This window comes from Sinocyclocheilus rhinocerous, unplaced genomic scaffold (genome assembly GCF_001515625.1).
Source record: "Sinocyclocheilus rhinocerous isolate Xijiao unplaced genomic scaffold, SAMN03320098_v1.1 scaffold287, whole genome shotgun sequence".
In the NCBI taxonomy this organism is placed as follows: Eukaryota; Metazoa; Chordata; class Actinopteri; order Cypriniformes; family Cyprinidae; genus Sinocyclocheilus; species Sinocyclocheilus rhinocerous.
Window position 1 is genome coordinate 1,333,446 of NW_015633524.1, and position 14,364 is coordinate 1,347,809.

At 37.5% G+C, this 14,364-nt stretch overlaps 1 protein-coding gene across 1 annotated transcript in view; it reads left to right on the forward strand.

Annotated features, from left to right (window-relative positions):
* LOC107744157 (uncharacterized) overlaps window positions 1-14,364 on the forward strand; it is a 78,154-nt gene that overhangs the window by 44,325 nt on the left and 19,465 nt on the right. The window contains exons 11-19 of the mRNA XM_016557665.1: window positions 101-397; window positions 501-591; window positions 10,883-10,929; window positions 11,131-11,209; window positions 11,582-11,587; window positions 12,267-12,341; window positions 12,431-12,650; window positions 13,324-13,551; window positions 13,747-13,888. Coding sequence (XP_016413151.1) covers window positions 101-397; window positions 501-591; window positions 10,883-10,929; window positions 11,131-11,209; window positions 11,582-11,587; window positions 12,267-12,341; window positions 12,431-12,650; window positions 13,324-13,551; window positions 13,747-13,888 — 1,185 coding nt within the window. The remainder of the gene's footprint in view (window positions 1-100; window positions 398-500; window positions 592-10,882; window positions 10,930-11,130; window positions 11,210-11,581; window positions 11,588-12,266; window positions 12,342-12,430; window positions 12,651-13,323; window positions 13,552-13,746; window positions 13,889-14,364) is intronic.

Sequence of the window (14,364 nt, forward strand, 5' to 3'; positions counted from 1 at the left end):
TTCTTAATTGGAGACTGGTTACATTTATGTCGTTTTAAAAATCTTAGTTACTGTAACTCACTTGCTGCTTTCTTTCTTTGTTTCTTTTCAACAACACTAGCCTTGTGGACTCCAGTCGTTTTGGATCTTCAGGGAACCTCAGCCAAGCTAGTTCCCAGCTCAGTGAGACTGGTCAAGAGAGTGCTGCTTGTTCAGAGTTAGAGGAGTCCTACCATTCCTACCACAGTACCGGCTATCGGCCATCCAGAAATGGGCATCACCCTACCAATGGACATACATCCTGGGGGGAAGATGAAGGATTGAAATCCTCCCAAGAAAATGAAAAGGGTATAAGCAGCACCATAAAAAAGGAAGCGGTTTCTCAAGTGGACAAAATGCCTGATAAAACTCTCAAAGGGTAAAGATATTGTATTGGCTTACGGTGGTTTTCCAGTGCACATTTGGTATAATGAATATTCAATAGCATGAATTCATTTTCATACAATGTTTTATTTTTCTAGCTTCAGGGACGATGGAACGCCTTTGCCATTCTCTCCATCCAGATTGCGCTGGCTTAAGGCAATCAACAAAGTGAGAGTTCAACTTAAGGAGGTATAGTAGGGAGCTCATACCCTCCATCTCCTTTGACTATTCCTTTTTCAATTGATCCAGTGTTTCACACTTGAGATTAAACACTACCCACATCTTTTTTCCTGTAAACCTGCACCAGTTATCAGCATCTTATCAATCAAAATTATCATTTGAATTTGATCTGCTTCCCTTTATTGCTTTTCAGTAGGTAAGTCTGAATTGCACAACCCCATTCAACTCATTCATGAACATCTGTTTTGGATTGGTTGAGTTTCACCATTTAAGATTTAAACTTGTGAAATGTACGTTTTTGAGATTTTGTGGAAATAATTTTGGTTGGTTGCAACTTGGAGATATTAAATTCATGAGTGCAATGAATGTGGTGGTATTCCACTTTGGTACTCTATCAGCTAGGCAAGGCATGCTGGATTCTCAGCCTAGACCTCACAGCCTTAATCTGCAAGGGCCAAGGTCAGGCTCTGAAGAGTTGCTGTCTGATATCGCTGATAAAGTCTCAGGGAGTAATTCGCATTGAGCGGCAGGGAGCTAGAGATAGCATGTGTCTTGAAGAGTATTTAATGACTAGTTAAAAGAAATTGGGGACTTGACTTTTAAAGTTCACAAAGTAAAGTACATGGCTATTGCTTATGCCTAATTATCAGAGTGAAATACGGTATGTTAAAGATGTAAATACAGCATGTTGATTTAAAATAATAATTTTAAAGGAAAAATAACAATAAAAGGCCAGAATTAAGTTTTCACAAGTTTTTTCCATAAATCATTTAAAACCGGTTTATTTATTATAAAATATAATAAATTATTACAAACTATTTAGTTATTGCGCGCACACACACACACACAAATATATATATACATTTTTATTTTATATTTTTAATTTAATATTTTAATTGATTTACCCAAATGATACATTTTTAAATGAACTGTTTAATAATATAAATGATCACAATCTAGATTTTTTCCCTTTTTGTTCATTGTTCTGTTGTTTGTTCTATAAATGTTGCCCTATGTTACTCTCTTTTCTTCACTCTCTCTCTCTTTCTCTCATCTTGACAGCCAGTAATTAGCTATGCTGTTGTCCCCCTTCGTTTCTTTCATTTGACCGCACAAAATTGAGTGTGTGAGCCACTAGAAATAAATTAACATTGCGGGCACTTATGTGGCTTGATCACCTCGCATTGAGTCTTAATAAATCCAAATTAATAGTGTCACCAAATCATAATGGCGGATCAGATTAATTCCAGCTTAGATTGCTTTGGATAAAAAGTGCCCGCTTAAGATTTTATGTTACAGAATGTCTATTTTTTTACAGTACAGGTGGAGTAATTTATTCCGATAGCCTAACATCGCTCATGCTAATTAAGTGGTCTCACATATGGCGCTCTTCATTGAGGCTCCATTATAGTGATTGCTGCTTGAGACTTGTGGTGGATGCTTATGTAAAAGCTGCTAAATTAATACAGTGGAGACAATGGGTGTGGTTTAACACACTGCTTGGCTGCATACATTTTTGTGTGGAGAAGGACATAAGAAATTATTCGAGTTAAGCTTATTCTTATAAATATCTACACTGAAGGAGTTTACAGGCTCTTGTGTGCTATCTTACAAGCATAAATCAAACACAGATAGGACATTTAATCTAGATTTCCACATCTCTCTGTCTTAAAGGTGTAATAAGATTTGGCTAATCCCCTAAATGGCCCTATCATCTTTAGTATTGTTTAAAAGGATCTTTTTTTTAAATTATTATTCACATTATGTGTACCATATCATGCCTTATTTATAGTGGATTGTTGAGCAGTATTATAACATTCCTGTCATTTGGTTAATTGATTGTACATTATTTCTGACTCTGTGTATTTATGAAATGGGAAAAAGTGCATTGTAACATGCACATGTTTAACAGGAGGCAGGCACACAGCAATGCCGATAAGAGAGAATAGGGAAATAGAGGAGAGATGGAATGCTGGCGTTTTGACAATTCCAGATTAGCTTTGTGCTGGAATACATCGCCAGAGGACACCGTGAATAAGAGCGAGAGAGTGAGAGAGAGAGAGTGAGGAGGATGTTTGAGGCAGAGATGCTCCACCGTGACCGTGTCACACTAGCCTAGACTGGAACCCACTCAACTGTGCCGATGTCTGTGTGTGGAGAGGGTTGTGTCGGCTTCTTTGTTCAAGATGTGTTGGTTTGCCAAAGCAACCGATTGGATAAGTCCTTGCAGAACAGGAGTGTTGATTAGGTCAACCATTTGAGATCCAGAAGCATTTTTATATGCAGGTGGTTTGGAGGTTGTTGAATCTTCAAAGTGAAACTAGATTTTTTTTGGAGGTAAGTTTTGTACTTTTGTGTACTTTTTCAGTCTTGTGATGATGAATTGTGTGAAATTTGTCAAGAAATGTCGAGGGCGTATTTCACCTGAAAATCGATTTTGCATGAAAATAATTTAGTCTTTTAATGGAACCTTTCACTAGTTTATGAGGTTCATCTGAAAATGTTGAATGCATGGTGTTTTATAAACTAAAGGTGGAATATTTATTGTAATTGAATTATTGTTAACCGTGTAGTTCAGTTTTCAGGTGGTTTAAGTCCTAAAATATAGATTTAAGTCCTTTAAGATAGTGATCACAGACACCAAACACCAGGAGTAATAGAAAGTATTAATTATATAATTTAAAATATATTAAAATTAATTAACTCGTACTTTCTTGACTGCAGATGAAAAGACAGACAGGACAGATCACCTGCTTTGGGATAATTTTGTGTGATTTGTTTCTGGGTGGTTTGGTGAGGTGGTTGTTAAAACTCATGTTCTGGTTCAGTCTCTGAAGGGACTGAAAGCTATAATCCATTGCACCCTTGAGCAAGGCACTTAAAGTCAATCTGAAAAGTGTTCGACAACCCATGTCACTTCTGTAATGTGATGTATTTCCAAATTAAACGGGATAGTCCGTGAAATATAGTTGTGAAGTATAGTCAGTGAAGTATAGTTGTAAGATAGTTTTATATGTAATTTATTTCTATGATGCAAAGTAAATTTTCAGAATCATTGCTTCAGTTTTCAATGTCACATGATCTATCAGAAATCACTCTAATATGCTGATTTGCTGTTCAATTATTGTCTATTATTAATCGATACTCAGTTTTTAACAGTAGTTGATGTTATCATCAACACTGAAAACAGTTTTTACAGTGATGCATTTTTTTTGTAGGATTCTTTAAATAGAAAGTAAAAAAAACAGCTTTCTAAATATCAATCTCTTCTAACATTATAAATGCCTTAACAGTTTTGATCAATTTGATGTATTCTTGCTGAATAAAAGTATTAATTTATTTTTTCTTCTTACCCCAGACTTTTGAATGGCAGTGAAGCATGGTTTCCACAAAAATATAAAGCAGCACAACTGTTTTCAACATTGATAATAATAATAATAAATGTTTCTTGAGCAGCAAATCAGCATATTGAATGATTTCTGAAGGGTCATGTGACACTGAAGATGATGCTGAAATTACTGATGCTGAAAATTCAATTAAATTGTAATAATAATATTTTACAGTATTATTGTTATTACTTTATTTTTATGATCAAATAATTGCAGCTTTGGTGACCAGAAGACTTCTTTCAAAAACATTAAAAAAAAAATCTTAATTATTCCAAACGTTTGACTGGTAGTCTATTTATTCTTGCAGTTATGACAAATTCTAGACTGTGTCAGTCAGCTAAATTATTCAGTTTTAACAGAAGTCAGCAGAATTTACAAACCAATATTTCACACTGGTTCAGGACATTGTGTCGTTCTTATTGTTGAGTCCTGAATTTAATAAAACTTATGTGTGACTTGGCCTAGGTAAATCAGGAGCACCACTACTAATGAGAGCTGATTAACCTGAGCAGTGGCAGAGTAGTGAGCAGATAGTTTCTTATTAGAAATTCCGAGGCATATCTGTCTCTTGGTTGGAATTGCAAATTAGGCAAGAATCTGTAATATTTTGATACCTGAGCTATCTGCAGAATAAATGTAACAGAAATTGGTTCACAATCTCATTTAATTCCAGCAAGTTTAACCAGGCCGTTTTAGTCACATATCAGTAATGGCTTCATTGGTCCTTCAAAGAGTGGCTCATTATCAGAGGTGGGGGACTCGAGTCACATGACTTGACTCGAGTCTGACTCGAGTCGCAAATTTAAGGACTTGTGACTTGCTTGACTAAATAAAGAAAATGACTTGACTTGACTTGGACTTGAGATCCAGTGACTTGAGAATTGGTTTCTGCCAACTTTGCTCTTATCACGTGAACCCAAAATTCAACTGTTTGGGAGATGTTGGACAGAGGTTAAACCTATAATGGGAATATTTAAATGTGACTTTGAAATTCAGAGTATTTAATATATACCTTTATTGTAAGTAACTGTAGCAGGGGACATTAATGTTAATTATATACAAAACTAGAGCACACTGATTATGTAGAATTTTAACTTAAGCTGTTTTAACTTGTAATTAAAATATATCCCAAAGTGCTCCATTTGAAAGTATGTCATTTCCTGTATTAAATGTTAAGTTAAAAATCCATCATAAAATATGCTGTCCCTGACATTCATTTTAGCCTACTGGAGACACGTGGCAGCCAGCCAAAATGTGCCCTTGAAAGCCGCCAACCTAAACGCTCAATGTTGAAGTCACAGTAAAGATCATGTTGGCCATTAAATGCTTTTGGAGAATAACACAGAGGACAGTATCTGAATTTCAATGACTGCCTTTATTGCTAGCACATATTACAGGAAATAGACTTAAAAAATTATGTGAACTATAAGGCAATAATCATGTCCTCATTATTATGAGTACTTCAATATCTAATTTACAATCATAATAATTGATATTTCAACCTTTATTTCAATGTAGTGCAGTATTTGTTTAAAATCATTGAATATGGTAAAAGAGTCTCTAAATAAATGAAAAAGTGAAAAGCCTCGAGTGTACAGACGAGACGATTTTGTCCTGACAGGCAGGAAATGGGGTGAAGCTGCTATTAGACCCAGCAGGTTCTGATTAACAGTCATGATGCACAGTGAATACAGCTGGGCTGTCACCCTCCCTGTGCTGTAACAGTTACTGTTAGAAGAGCTGACAGGCAAGAAGATAATATGTTGTGTTCCGTGTGGAATATGCCCCACCAGTTTGGCAATGTCTGGACCTGAATTATTTCTACAATGGAATGCTTTAACAAAATAAAAAAAAAGTAATTTAAGTTTGCATATAATCATGTGATTTGATTAAACGCGTACAACTTTACTCCTTGAGCTGTTTTTGGAACCCATGTTCATTAGTGATCTTTTTCAGCTGCATATGTTTTAGCATTATAACACTTGTCTTAATGACTACAGTAGGTTAATTAGCAAGCTATGACCACAATGTGCTTTGTACATCCTTGTAAACAGTGTAAACCTGCAATAATCCACTTTACTGTATGTGGTACTTTTTCAGTACATGGCAGAGATCCAGATATATTCACTCTTACCCTCTCTCTGTAATGTGACTTTTTACTTGGGTGTGTATGAGAGAGTTGGCAGTGTGGACACCCTTGGCCTGTAGCATTACTTTTTATTAAAGTCTCCATTAGAATAAATTATGAAACTGCATTCAGCGCCTCAGCTGTGCACTGCCTTCTAAGGTAGAATCCTAACTGATTGATTTGTAACGGCCTACATGGGCTGCAACTCAACAGTGTCACACAAATAGCCTTAGAATTAGACAAAGTATTTTTGTAGGCTGCAAAATTTAGATGCCTACATTTCAAATCGGGAGTGCCTCTGTAGGCAGCTCTCTAGGTTTTAGAACCGCACAATAGCATCAAGAAGTGCAAAAGACTGAATGGCCATGAACATAAATGTTGATTATTTTAGATGGATTGTGCATGCTTATATTTAACTGATTGAAATTTCAATATGTCTGTCAAATTTTAATAATCTATGCGTGCCATTGTCCTCAGGGTTTAAATTGGGCCAGGGCTGTCCGGGGCCGTCCGGGGCTGAGCCCCGGCACATAGACTGTATATTATGCATCTATTGCTGAGGCGAGGCTCACGCAGCCTCTCCAGGAGAAATCAAAACACGCAACACTAAGAAACTCAGCATCCTGAGGTAAAAATTCAAAATGGAAAGTTTTTTTATATTTAAAATGCAGTTAGTTAGGCAACATCAAACAACGGTTTCACCATTACGACTGTTTAATAGTTCTATAAACAGTTCAATAAGCAAATATAATATTAGGTCACTTACATTTTAGGTGCATCTCACAGCAACCTAATTCATTGCTGATTGATTCCGTGTTTTGAACGAATTGGTTGAATCAAAGTTTCATTAGCCCATGCATAAACATCTGATGAATCTGCCATTTGAATGAATCGTTTGAATGAATCGTTTGAATGAACGACTCAATGACTCACTCATTAAACACTACTGGCACTGGCGTTTTAATTTTGTTGAAAAGTATCATTTTAAAAGAAAAGAATCTCATAATATTATTTAATGCAGTTGTATTTTTCAGTGTAAATGATTTAATTTGATAACGTATAGATAATCACATTATTATAATTGAATTTATAGATCAAATGTAAGAATTTGAAATGAAAGTATTAATGAGATTAGTGGGAAAATGCCCTCTATAAAGGTAAAAAAAAATGTATATATAAGCTCGTTACCATAGAGCCCCCCCCCCACATAGCAAATCCCAATTTAACCCCTGATTGTCCTCAAATGTATGAAGCTCTGTTATGATCTTGACTGAAAAACACTTCCTCGTGTACTGTAGGTGAAATGCAACAGCTCTGTAATCGCGTGTACCAGAGCTTCAAGGTTTTGGTCAGCACCTGAGGCACACCCCATTCTAAGGGATGTTATCTCGGAGTCGTTCCAATGAGCAAGATGAAACAAATGGGTCGGGTGAACTTCAGCAAAGAATGTCTAAGAAAAGAGAACTTGGCAAAAAGAGGACCCAGAGTCCCAAGGTCAGTCGGAGCCTACGCAAGAAGATTCAGAAGTTCCTCCAGGGATCAGGGGAGTGCACTGCCTATGACTCCCAGCACTCTCCAGTGGAGATAGAGGATGACATGTTCATCTGTGGCATTAAGAGAGATCCCTCTACTCATGAGTGTAGCCTTTCAACCCAGCGTAGTTTTGAAAGTCAGACTACAACCTCCAAGAGTGCCATTATTGGGCAGGGGAGGCGTAATAGTGATGGCAGTATCACCATTCCATCCATGGGAATGAAAAGATTAGAGCCCAAAGACCAAGCAGAAGAGAGTGGATGTGTTGATGGAAGAGGTGCCATGGATAATAAACCAAGCCGAAGTAGGGACAAGGACAAGAAAAGAGAAGTAGGGTCAAGCACCATAGTGGAGCACATTTTGAAGGAGCTGCAGGGGATTAATAAAATCCAAGAGGAGATATCAGATTTGCGACAATACCTGACGTCTGTAAGTGGCTCAGTAGATGAGGTGTCTTGCTGCGTAGATGCTGTACTGTTGGAAATTGAGGAGCTATATTCAGTTGGTGCTGTAGGGAATCCATCACCTCGAAGAGTTGTGGCTCATCAAAGAAGTCCAGGTAGGCAGAATGCCGTTCCTCTCCCGCAAAGTAGAAATAGTAGCCCAGTAGTAAAGCTTAAAAAATTTGAGAAGAATGAAGGTAGACCTCTTTCGGCTAGACCGAACGTGTCGGGGTGGGATGTGGAAACTGATTACCGAGATGTACCAAGAAGCACCAAATTACACAATTCCAAGGCTTCTGACAACTTGGATGTACCCTGTTCCAGATTTAAGAAGTCTAGCTACTGTCATCTTTATGGGCAAGAATTTACAAGCACTAGTTCCTTATCCTCAGGTCACAGTTCTAAGAGTCGAGATCAAGAAGGAACTTATTATTTTAGGGAGGCTGACCAAGAGAACAGTGGTTGGAGACGTTCGGAAATGCAGTTGAGCGTGAGTGGAGAAGGAGGATGGAGTGGAGACACTGGATGGAGTGAGGAGGATTACTGCTCCTGCCAGAACAGTGCAGACGAATTGGAAACTGTTGGACACCCAGATACATGGTACAGGTACAATGGTGGCGAGACCAGTCATTCATCAAGTAGCAGCTCTGAACACCTATCCTTACTGTTTGGAAACCATGATTCCCCATCCAGCTCATCCAGTGTTGTAGATTGGAGGCATCCTAAGAATCAAACTATCAGTGACATTGGCTGCGACTGCACATCAAATTGCATGTACTCTCGCAGTTCTGGATACCACACCATGGATGCATATGCTGATGAATTGTGTAGTGGGCCTTCCCGAAGCCTTAGTTGTTCAACCATTGGAATGACAGACTATGATGACGGTTGCCAAAATCTACACTCCTCTTGTGAGCATTGCCTCTGTGATGTGGATTCGGAGAAAGACTGGCCAGAGGGGGCTTGCACAGATGTGTATAACCCCGATTACTCTGAAAATACGGACACTGAAGAGTCACAGCCATCTAATCAAGGATATGATATTTTAAAGATAAGTAAAGCCATGCTAACCTTCCACTCCGTTCTAAGGGGAGCCTTGACAAAGCTTGACACACCTGAACCCCAGTGTCTAGATGAGGACACCAAGTCTGTAGTCCCAAATCCCTCCAAATCCAATGACCTTGAGGAGGATAGCACCACATTCAGTGACTCAAATGTAGACACTGTTGAACCTTCTGATGGTGCAACTTTAGATCTCAGTGTGTCTTCTCAAAAAGGCATCGAAGCTTCATTCCATGGGAAGGACTTGAGGGAATTACTAAACCGGCAACGTAATTCTCAAGCCTTTGATCCTCTACTATCGACTCCTAGCACGATTTCCCCTTCACTTACTCCAACTGAATACTATGCATTAGACCACTTAGATGCTGTAGAGGAACCTCTAACAGATCAGAATCTGCAGTGTATTCCAGAGCTTAGCCCAAAACATGTGGATCTGAGTTCAGGGATTGTTGATTCTTGTGCTCAACAAATGGCATTTGGCTCAGGTAATATCAAAATAAGTCCAGAGGGCACCAATTCAGGAACACTGGAGGCAGATGTTAATGGAAAACAGGCGGAGCATAGTCTTGACAATGAACCTGCCCTTGAAGACCCTCACCACCAGAAGTGCCTTGCCAATATTCAACGTGTGCTCAAAGAGAAGAGACATCGGCATAGATTATCCAGGATTGCCAATGCCTCAAAGAACACTTTCTCTGAGGAGGAATTTAAACAAGGTACAAAAATTGTCTTTGTCTTTGGTTAGTTATACATGTAATTAAGTTGAACAAAATGTTCCTACTTCTGTTAATCTTTGCTTATTTAAATACCGTTTATAAATTGTTGTTATTTTCTTTTTTTCTTGATTGTCCTGCTCTGTCTTTCAGAGGGAAGCCGGGAAGATGACCAGGTCATGATTATGTTTTGGTCAATTCTCAGTCGTTATTTCATTTTGTTTTTCCATTAATGCCAGTTTTCTTTGTTTTTCATCCAAAGTTTATTTGAATGCATTATTTTTGAAACATATGATTCATGTACAAGGCTGCCTGCTTCTTGAGTTTGCCAAATACAGAAAACTTCTGAGTTTAACACTCAATGTTTTGTCTTTTAATGGTTACATGTGGTGTTTGCTTCTGTTTTGTTTTACTTACTTTAATGTGATTTGCCATCTTTTTAAATTATTAATAATTTGAAATGCTGGTCTTCGTCTTGCTACATTGTTGCTTTTAAAAGCAGTTGAAACATACCACATGCCCTTGGGGAACTCCAGCTATCCAGCTGTAGTTCCATTTATCTGAGGAAGAATGCTCATGCCATTTTAAAAAATGTACCTCAGATGGAAAACACAGAGACAGTTTGCTAAATGTTTGTCAAGGTTTCACTCGTTTCTGTCATCAAGTGAAAAGTGATTTTTGGGATGTGTTCATATACAGTAATTATCCTAAAAGTTAAGGGTTTAACCCCAATTTTTTGCTGTGCATTACAAGAGTTTGTGTGTACTTTCAAAAGTTAATTTCTATTTTCCCCCTTTCATTGATTTTGCTCTGATCTTATGATTTGCATGCAAGTCATTTCGATCAGATTAAGTACTTTCATCAGTGAGGATTTCATCTTCAATACAAAGTCATGTTTTGGTTTGCTTTCTCAGACCTTTTGGTGAAACTCAACCAATCCTGTGTCCTCTGCATTTAGGTTAGGTGTTGCTCAGGTTTAATTGCTTCCCATGTACACATTGATTAATCTAAACTGTGTTTTTGATGCCATAGGGCAAAGAAAATGGAGATAATTCGAGACATGCTTGGATTAAAGCTGGGTAAGTTTCTCTTTAAGCATTATTGCTAGTTGATAGTTGCACTGCTGTATTTTACTTTTTCTCTTTTTTTGTTATGGAAATATTTATGAAAATATAGAATTATCTATAAGAAGTTAGTGACATTTTATTTACACATTCATTGTCTGTGTATTAATTATTAAGCATGGAAAATACTCCTGTACAAAGTGTTGATATCCACAGAAATGGGAGTGGAATATTTGGAATTGACAGTATGCCAGACCTTCGCAAGAAAAAAGCTATTCCTCTGGTTAGCGATGTGGTAAGTACTCTTTCCATGTGGCCTTACCTTGCATTAAAATGAACAAAAGCTACAAACACTTTTATTATAATTCTCAACATGGTATTGTTATCCAGTAGGAACAGCATCAGTCTTGCTAAAATATTACTTGTTCAATCTTATAACATAAGGTAAAGACAATATTAAGTTGACAAATCTGATTCAGACAAAAACGTCAGAATATGAGTAGTTTTAAGTTTCATAAGCAATAAATGACAACCATTATAACTGTAAATTCTGACTCGGAAAGATATGAAGTGAAGTAAAACAACTCTCTGATCTCTCTCCTCCCCATGAAAAACATAAAATTAAACCTCTACAACTCTTTTGAATGCATTCACTCTGCATGGTCAGGCTATGGTAAGTTTTGAGAATAACCCATATGACTGAACCTACTTTTTTTGTGTATATCAAGATAATACTGCATCCACAAGATCAGTATTGCTGTAATAGTTTGCAAATACACAGCTAGAAAACATTACATTGCAAAAGTAGGCTGTTGCAATGAAATAATAATGGTTAAATGACTTCTGCCAATACCATAAATATATGGATTATGATATTACAATAAAAAAATATTTAATACTTTAATGAATGTATTTGCAAACCATTTCAACCTTACTTGATATACTATATAAGCAAGCTAGCAAAAAAATGGTTCTTTCCACTGGTTTACTTTTATTAGTTTTACTTTTCCTCCAACATCACTTTCAAAGGGCTGTTTTAAAGCAGGTTGTTTGATTCTATTTAACAGGGTGTTTTAGATGCTTCTGTTCATACCTAGGCTTATCAGTAATGGTTTGTTTTCTTCATTAACCCCTCATCCCCGTACTGCACAGACATTGGTTTCCCCTTTGATTTCTGGGACTCCCATAGTCACCACCCCTAGTTTTGAAGTTCTGGGTTTTTGCTCTTTGGCTTAGATGTTTATTTTTGACATCTAGATTCCACTTGGTTTCTGGCATCTCTTTTACCAGGGGTGTTTTAAGAGATTTTCTACTGGTTTGCGCTGTTCTAACATTTATTCTTTGTATGATAGTCTCTGGTCCAAGCCAGGAAGGCTGGCATTGCATCGGCGATGGCCTCGCGCTCCTCCATAAAAGATGAGGAACTGGTTAGTTTAACTTCTGTCTGTTTCTGACTATCTTAAAGAAGTATTTTATAAATAAATATTTGATCATTTTTACTCTTTAACTTCTACAGAAGAACCATGTGTATAAGAAAACGCTGCAAGCTTTAATCTACCCCATTTCTTGTACAACACCTCACAACTTTGAGGTGTGGACGGCCACAACGCCCACCTACTGTTACGAGTGTGAGGGGCTTCTTTGGGGCATTGCGCGGCAGGGCATGCGCTGCACGGAGTGCGGGGTCAAATGTCACGAGAAGTGTCAGGAGCTGCTGAATGCAGACTGCCTGCAGCGTAAGTATGAGCACCTGTGCTATGTCTGAACCAAAAGACTTGCTTGACAGCTTCCTACCTTCATCTGCTGCCCGAGAAGGCCACATTTGTGGGGTTCAGACACAGCCTGGGTTACTGGTGCTTTCACTCTACGTTAGACAGTGAGATGACATTATTTTTTACATTACGTTCTATATTAGACATCTGCCCTGTTGAACTCATTTACCCAAATAGACTTCCTTCAGTGACATCTTCCTTGTTGACAGGTCCATTAGCCAAAATTAAGAAAAAGATTTAGAGGTGATGCTCACCGTAAAATAATCATCACACACACATTTTATAAGACAGGGTGTTTATTGGATTTATGAGCTTGCCATATTTTACAGTTGTTGTTTTTTTAGGGTGTTTTGACATGGAGGATTTTTTTGCAAATGGAAAATGGAATACATCACATTCAAGTGCCTTAATTGTCAAGTGCTTTAATTGCTTTAAAAAGTAATTAAAACAAATCCACAAGTAATTTATTTAATGAATTACATTTATATCCTACTATCATACATATCTATACTTATTTTTATTTATTTTTTTAAATATTGTAGTTTTTTTATTTGTTTGCATTTTATTTACAGTGTCATTAATCCAGTCTCCACAAAAAAAAAATGTTGTTAATCATCGTTAACTCTTTTTAATTCAGGCGCGGCAGAAAAGAGCTCCAAACATGGTGCAGAGGACCGCACTCAGAACATCATTATGGCCATGAAGGATCGCATGAAGATCCGTGAGAGGAACAAGCCTGAGATCTTTGAGGTCATCCGAGATGTGTTTGTGGTCAGCAAGGCTATCCATGCTCAGCAGATGAAGACCATCAAGCAGAGTGTTCTGGATGGAACGTCCAAGTGGTCAGCCAAGATCACCATCACAGGTTAAAAAACTGATCATTTACATTGCCATTTTTCTGGAAATGTCATTCCATTTTTACTCAATTTAAATAAATAAAATAAATAAATAAATGCAGCAATTTAAAAGTCATTCTAGAATTCAGTTCTGAATGATGCACGATGAAAATTATCTTCTATGCCTCGATGACTTCCCGTCTTCTAATCTGTCTTGGTTATAGTTGTCTGTGCTCAAGGACTGCAGGCTAAAGATAAGACCGGCTCCAGTGACCCCTATGTGACTGTCCAGGTGGGTAAAACCAAAAAGAGGACCAAGACGATCTACGGCAACCTCAATCCTGTCTGGGAGGAAAAGTTTCATTTGTAAGTATAATTCGACCAATCATAGACCATCTCTTTGATTGTAGTGTCACTCTTTGTTCCTTTGTTGCCCTAGGCTCGCTTACTCAGAATGTGTGTCACCCAGTTTTTGATCCAGTCTCTTTTCAGTAGTGGAATAAACTTGTCTGAGTGAACAGGCTGTGGTTGAGCCACTGGCCTGTTTTTAATATTATTCAATCCAATCATATCTTAAAGGGATAGTTCACCCAAAAATGAAAATTGTCATTATTTACTCACCCTCATGTCATTTCAAACCCGTAAGACCTTCGTTCATCTTAGGAACACAAATTAAGATATTTTTTTATGCATTCCGAGAGCTCTCTGACCCACCCATAGACAGCAAGGATCTTTACACCATCAAGGCTAAGAAACGTAGCAAGGACATCGTTAAAATAATCCATGTGACATCAGTGGTTCAACCGCAATTATACGAAGCTACGAGAATACTTTTTGTGTGC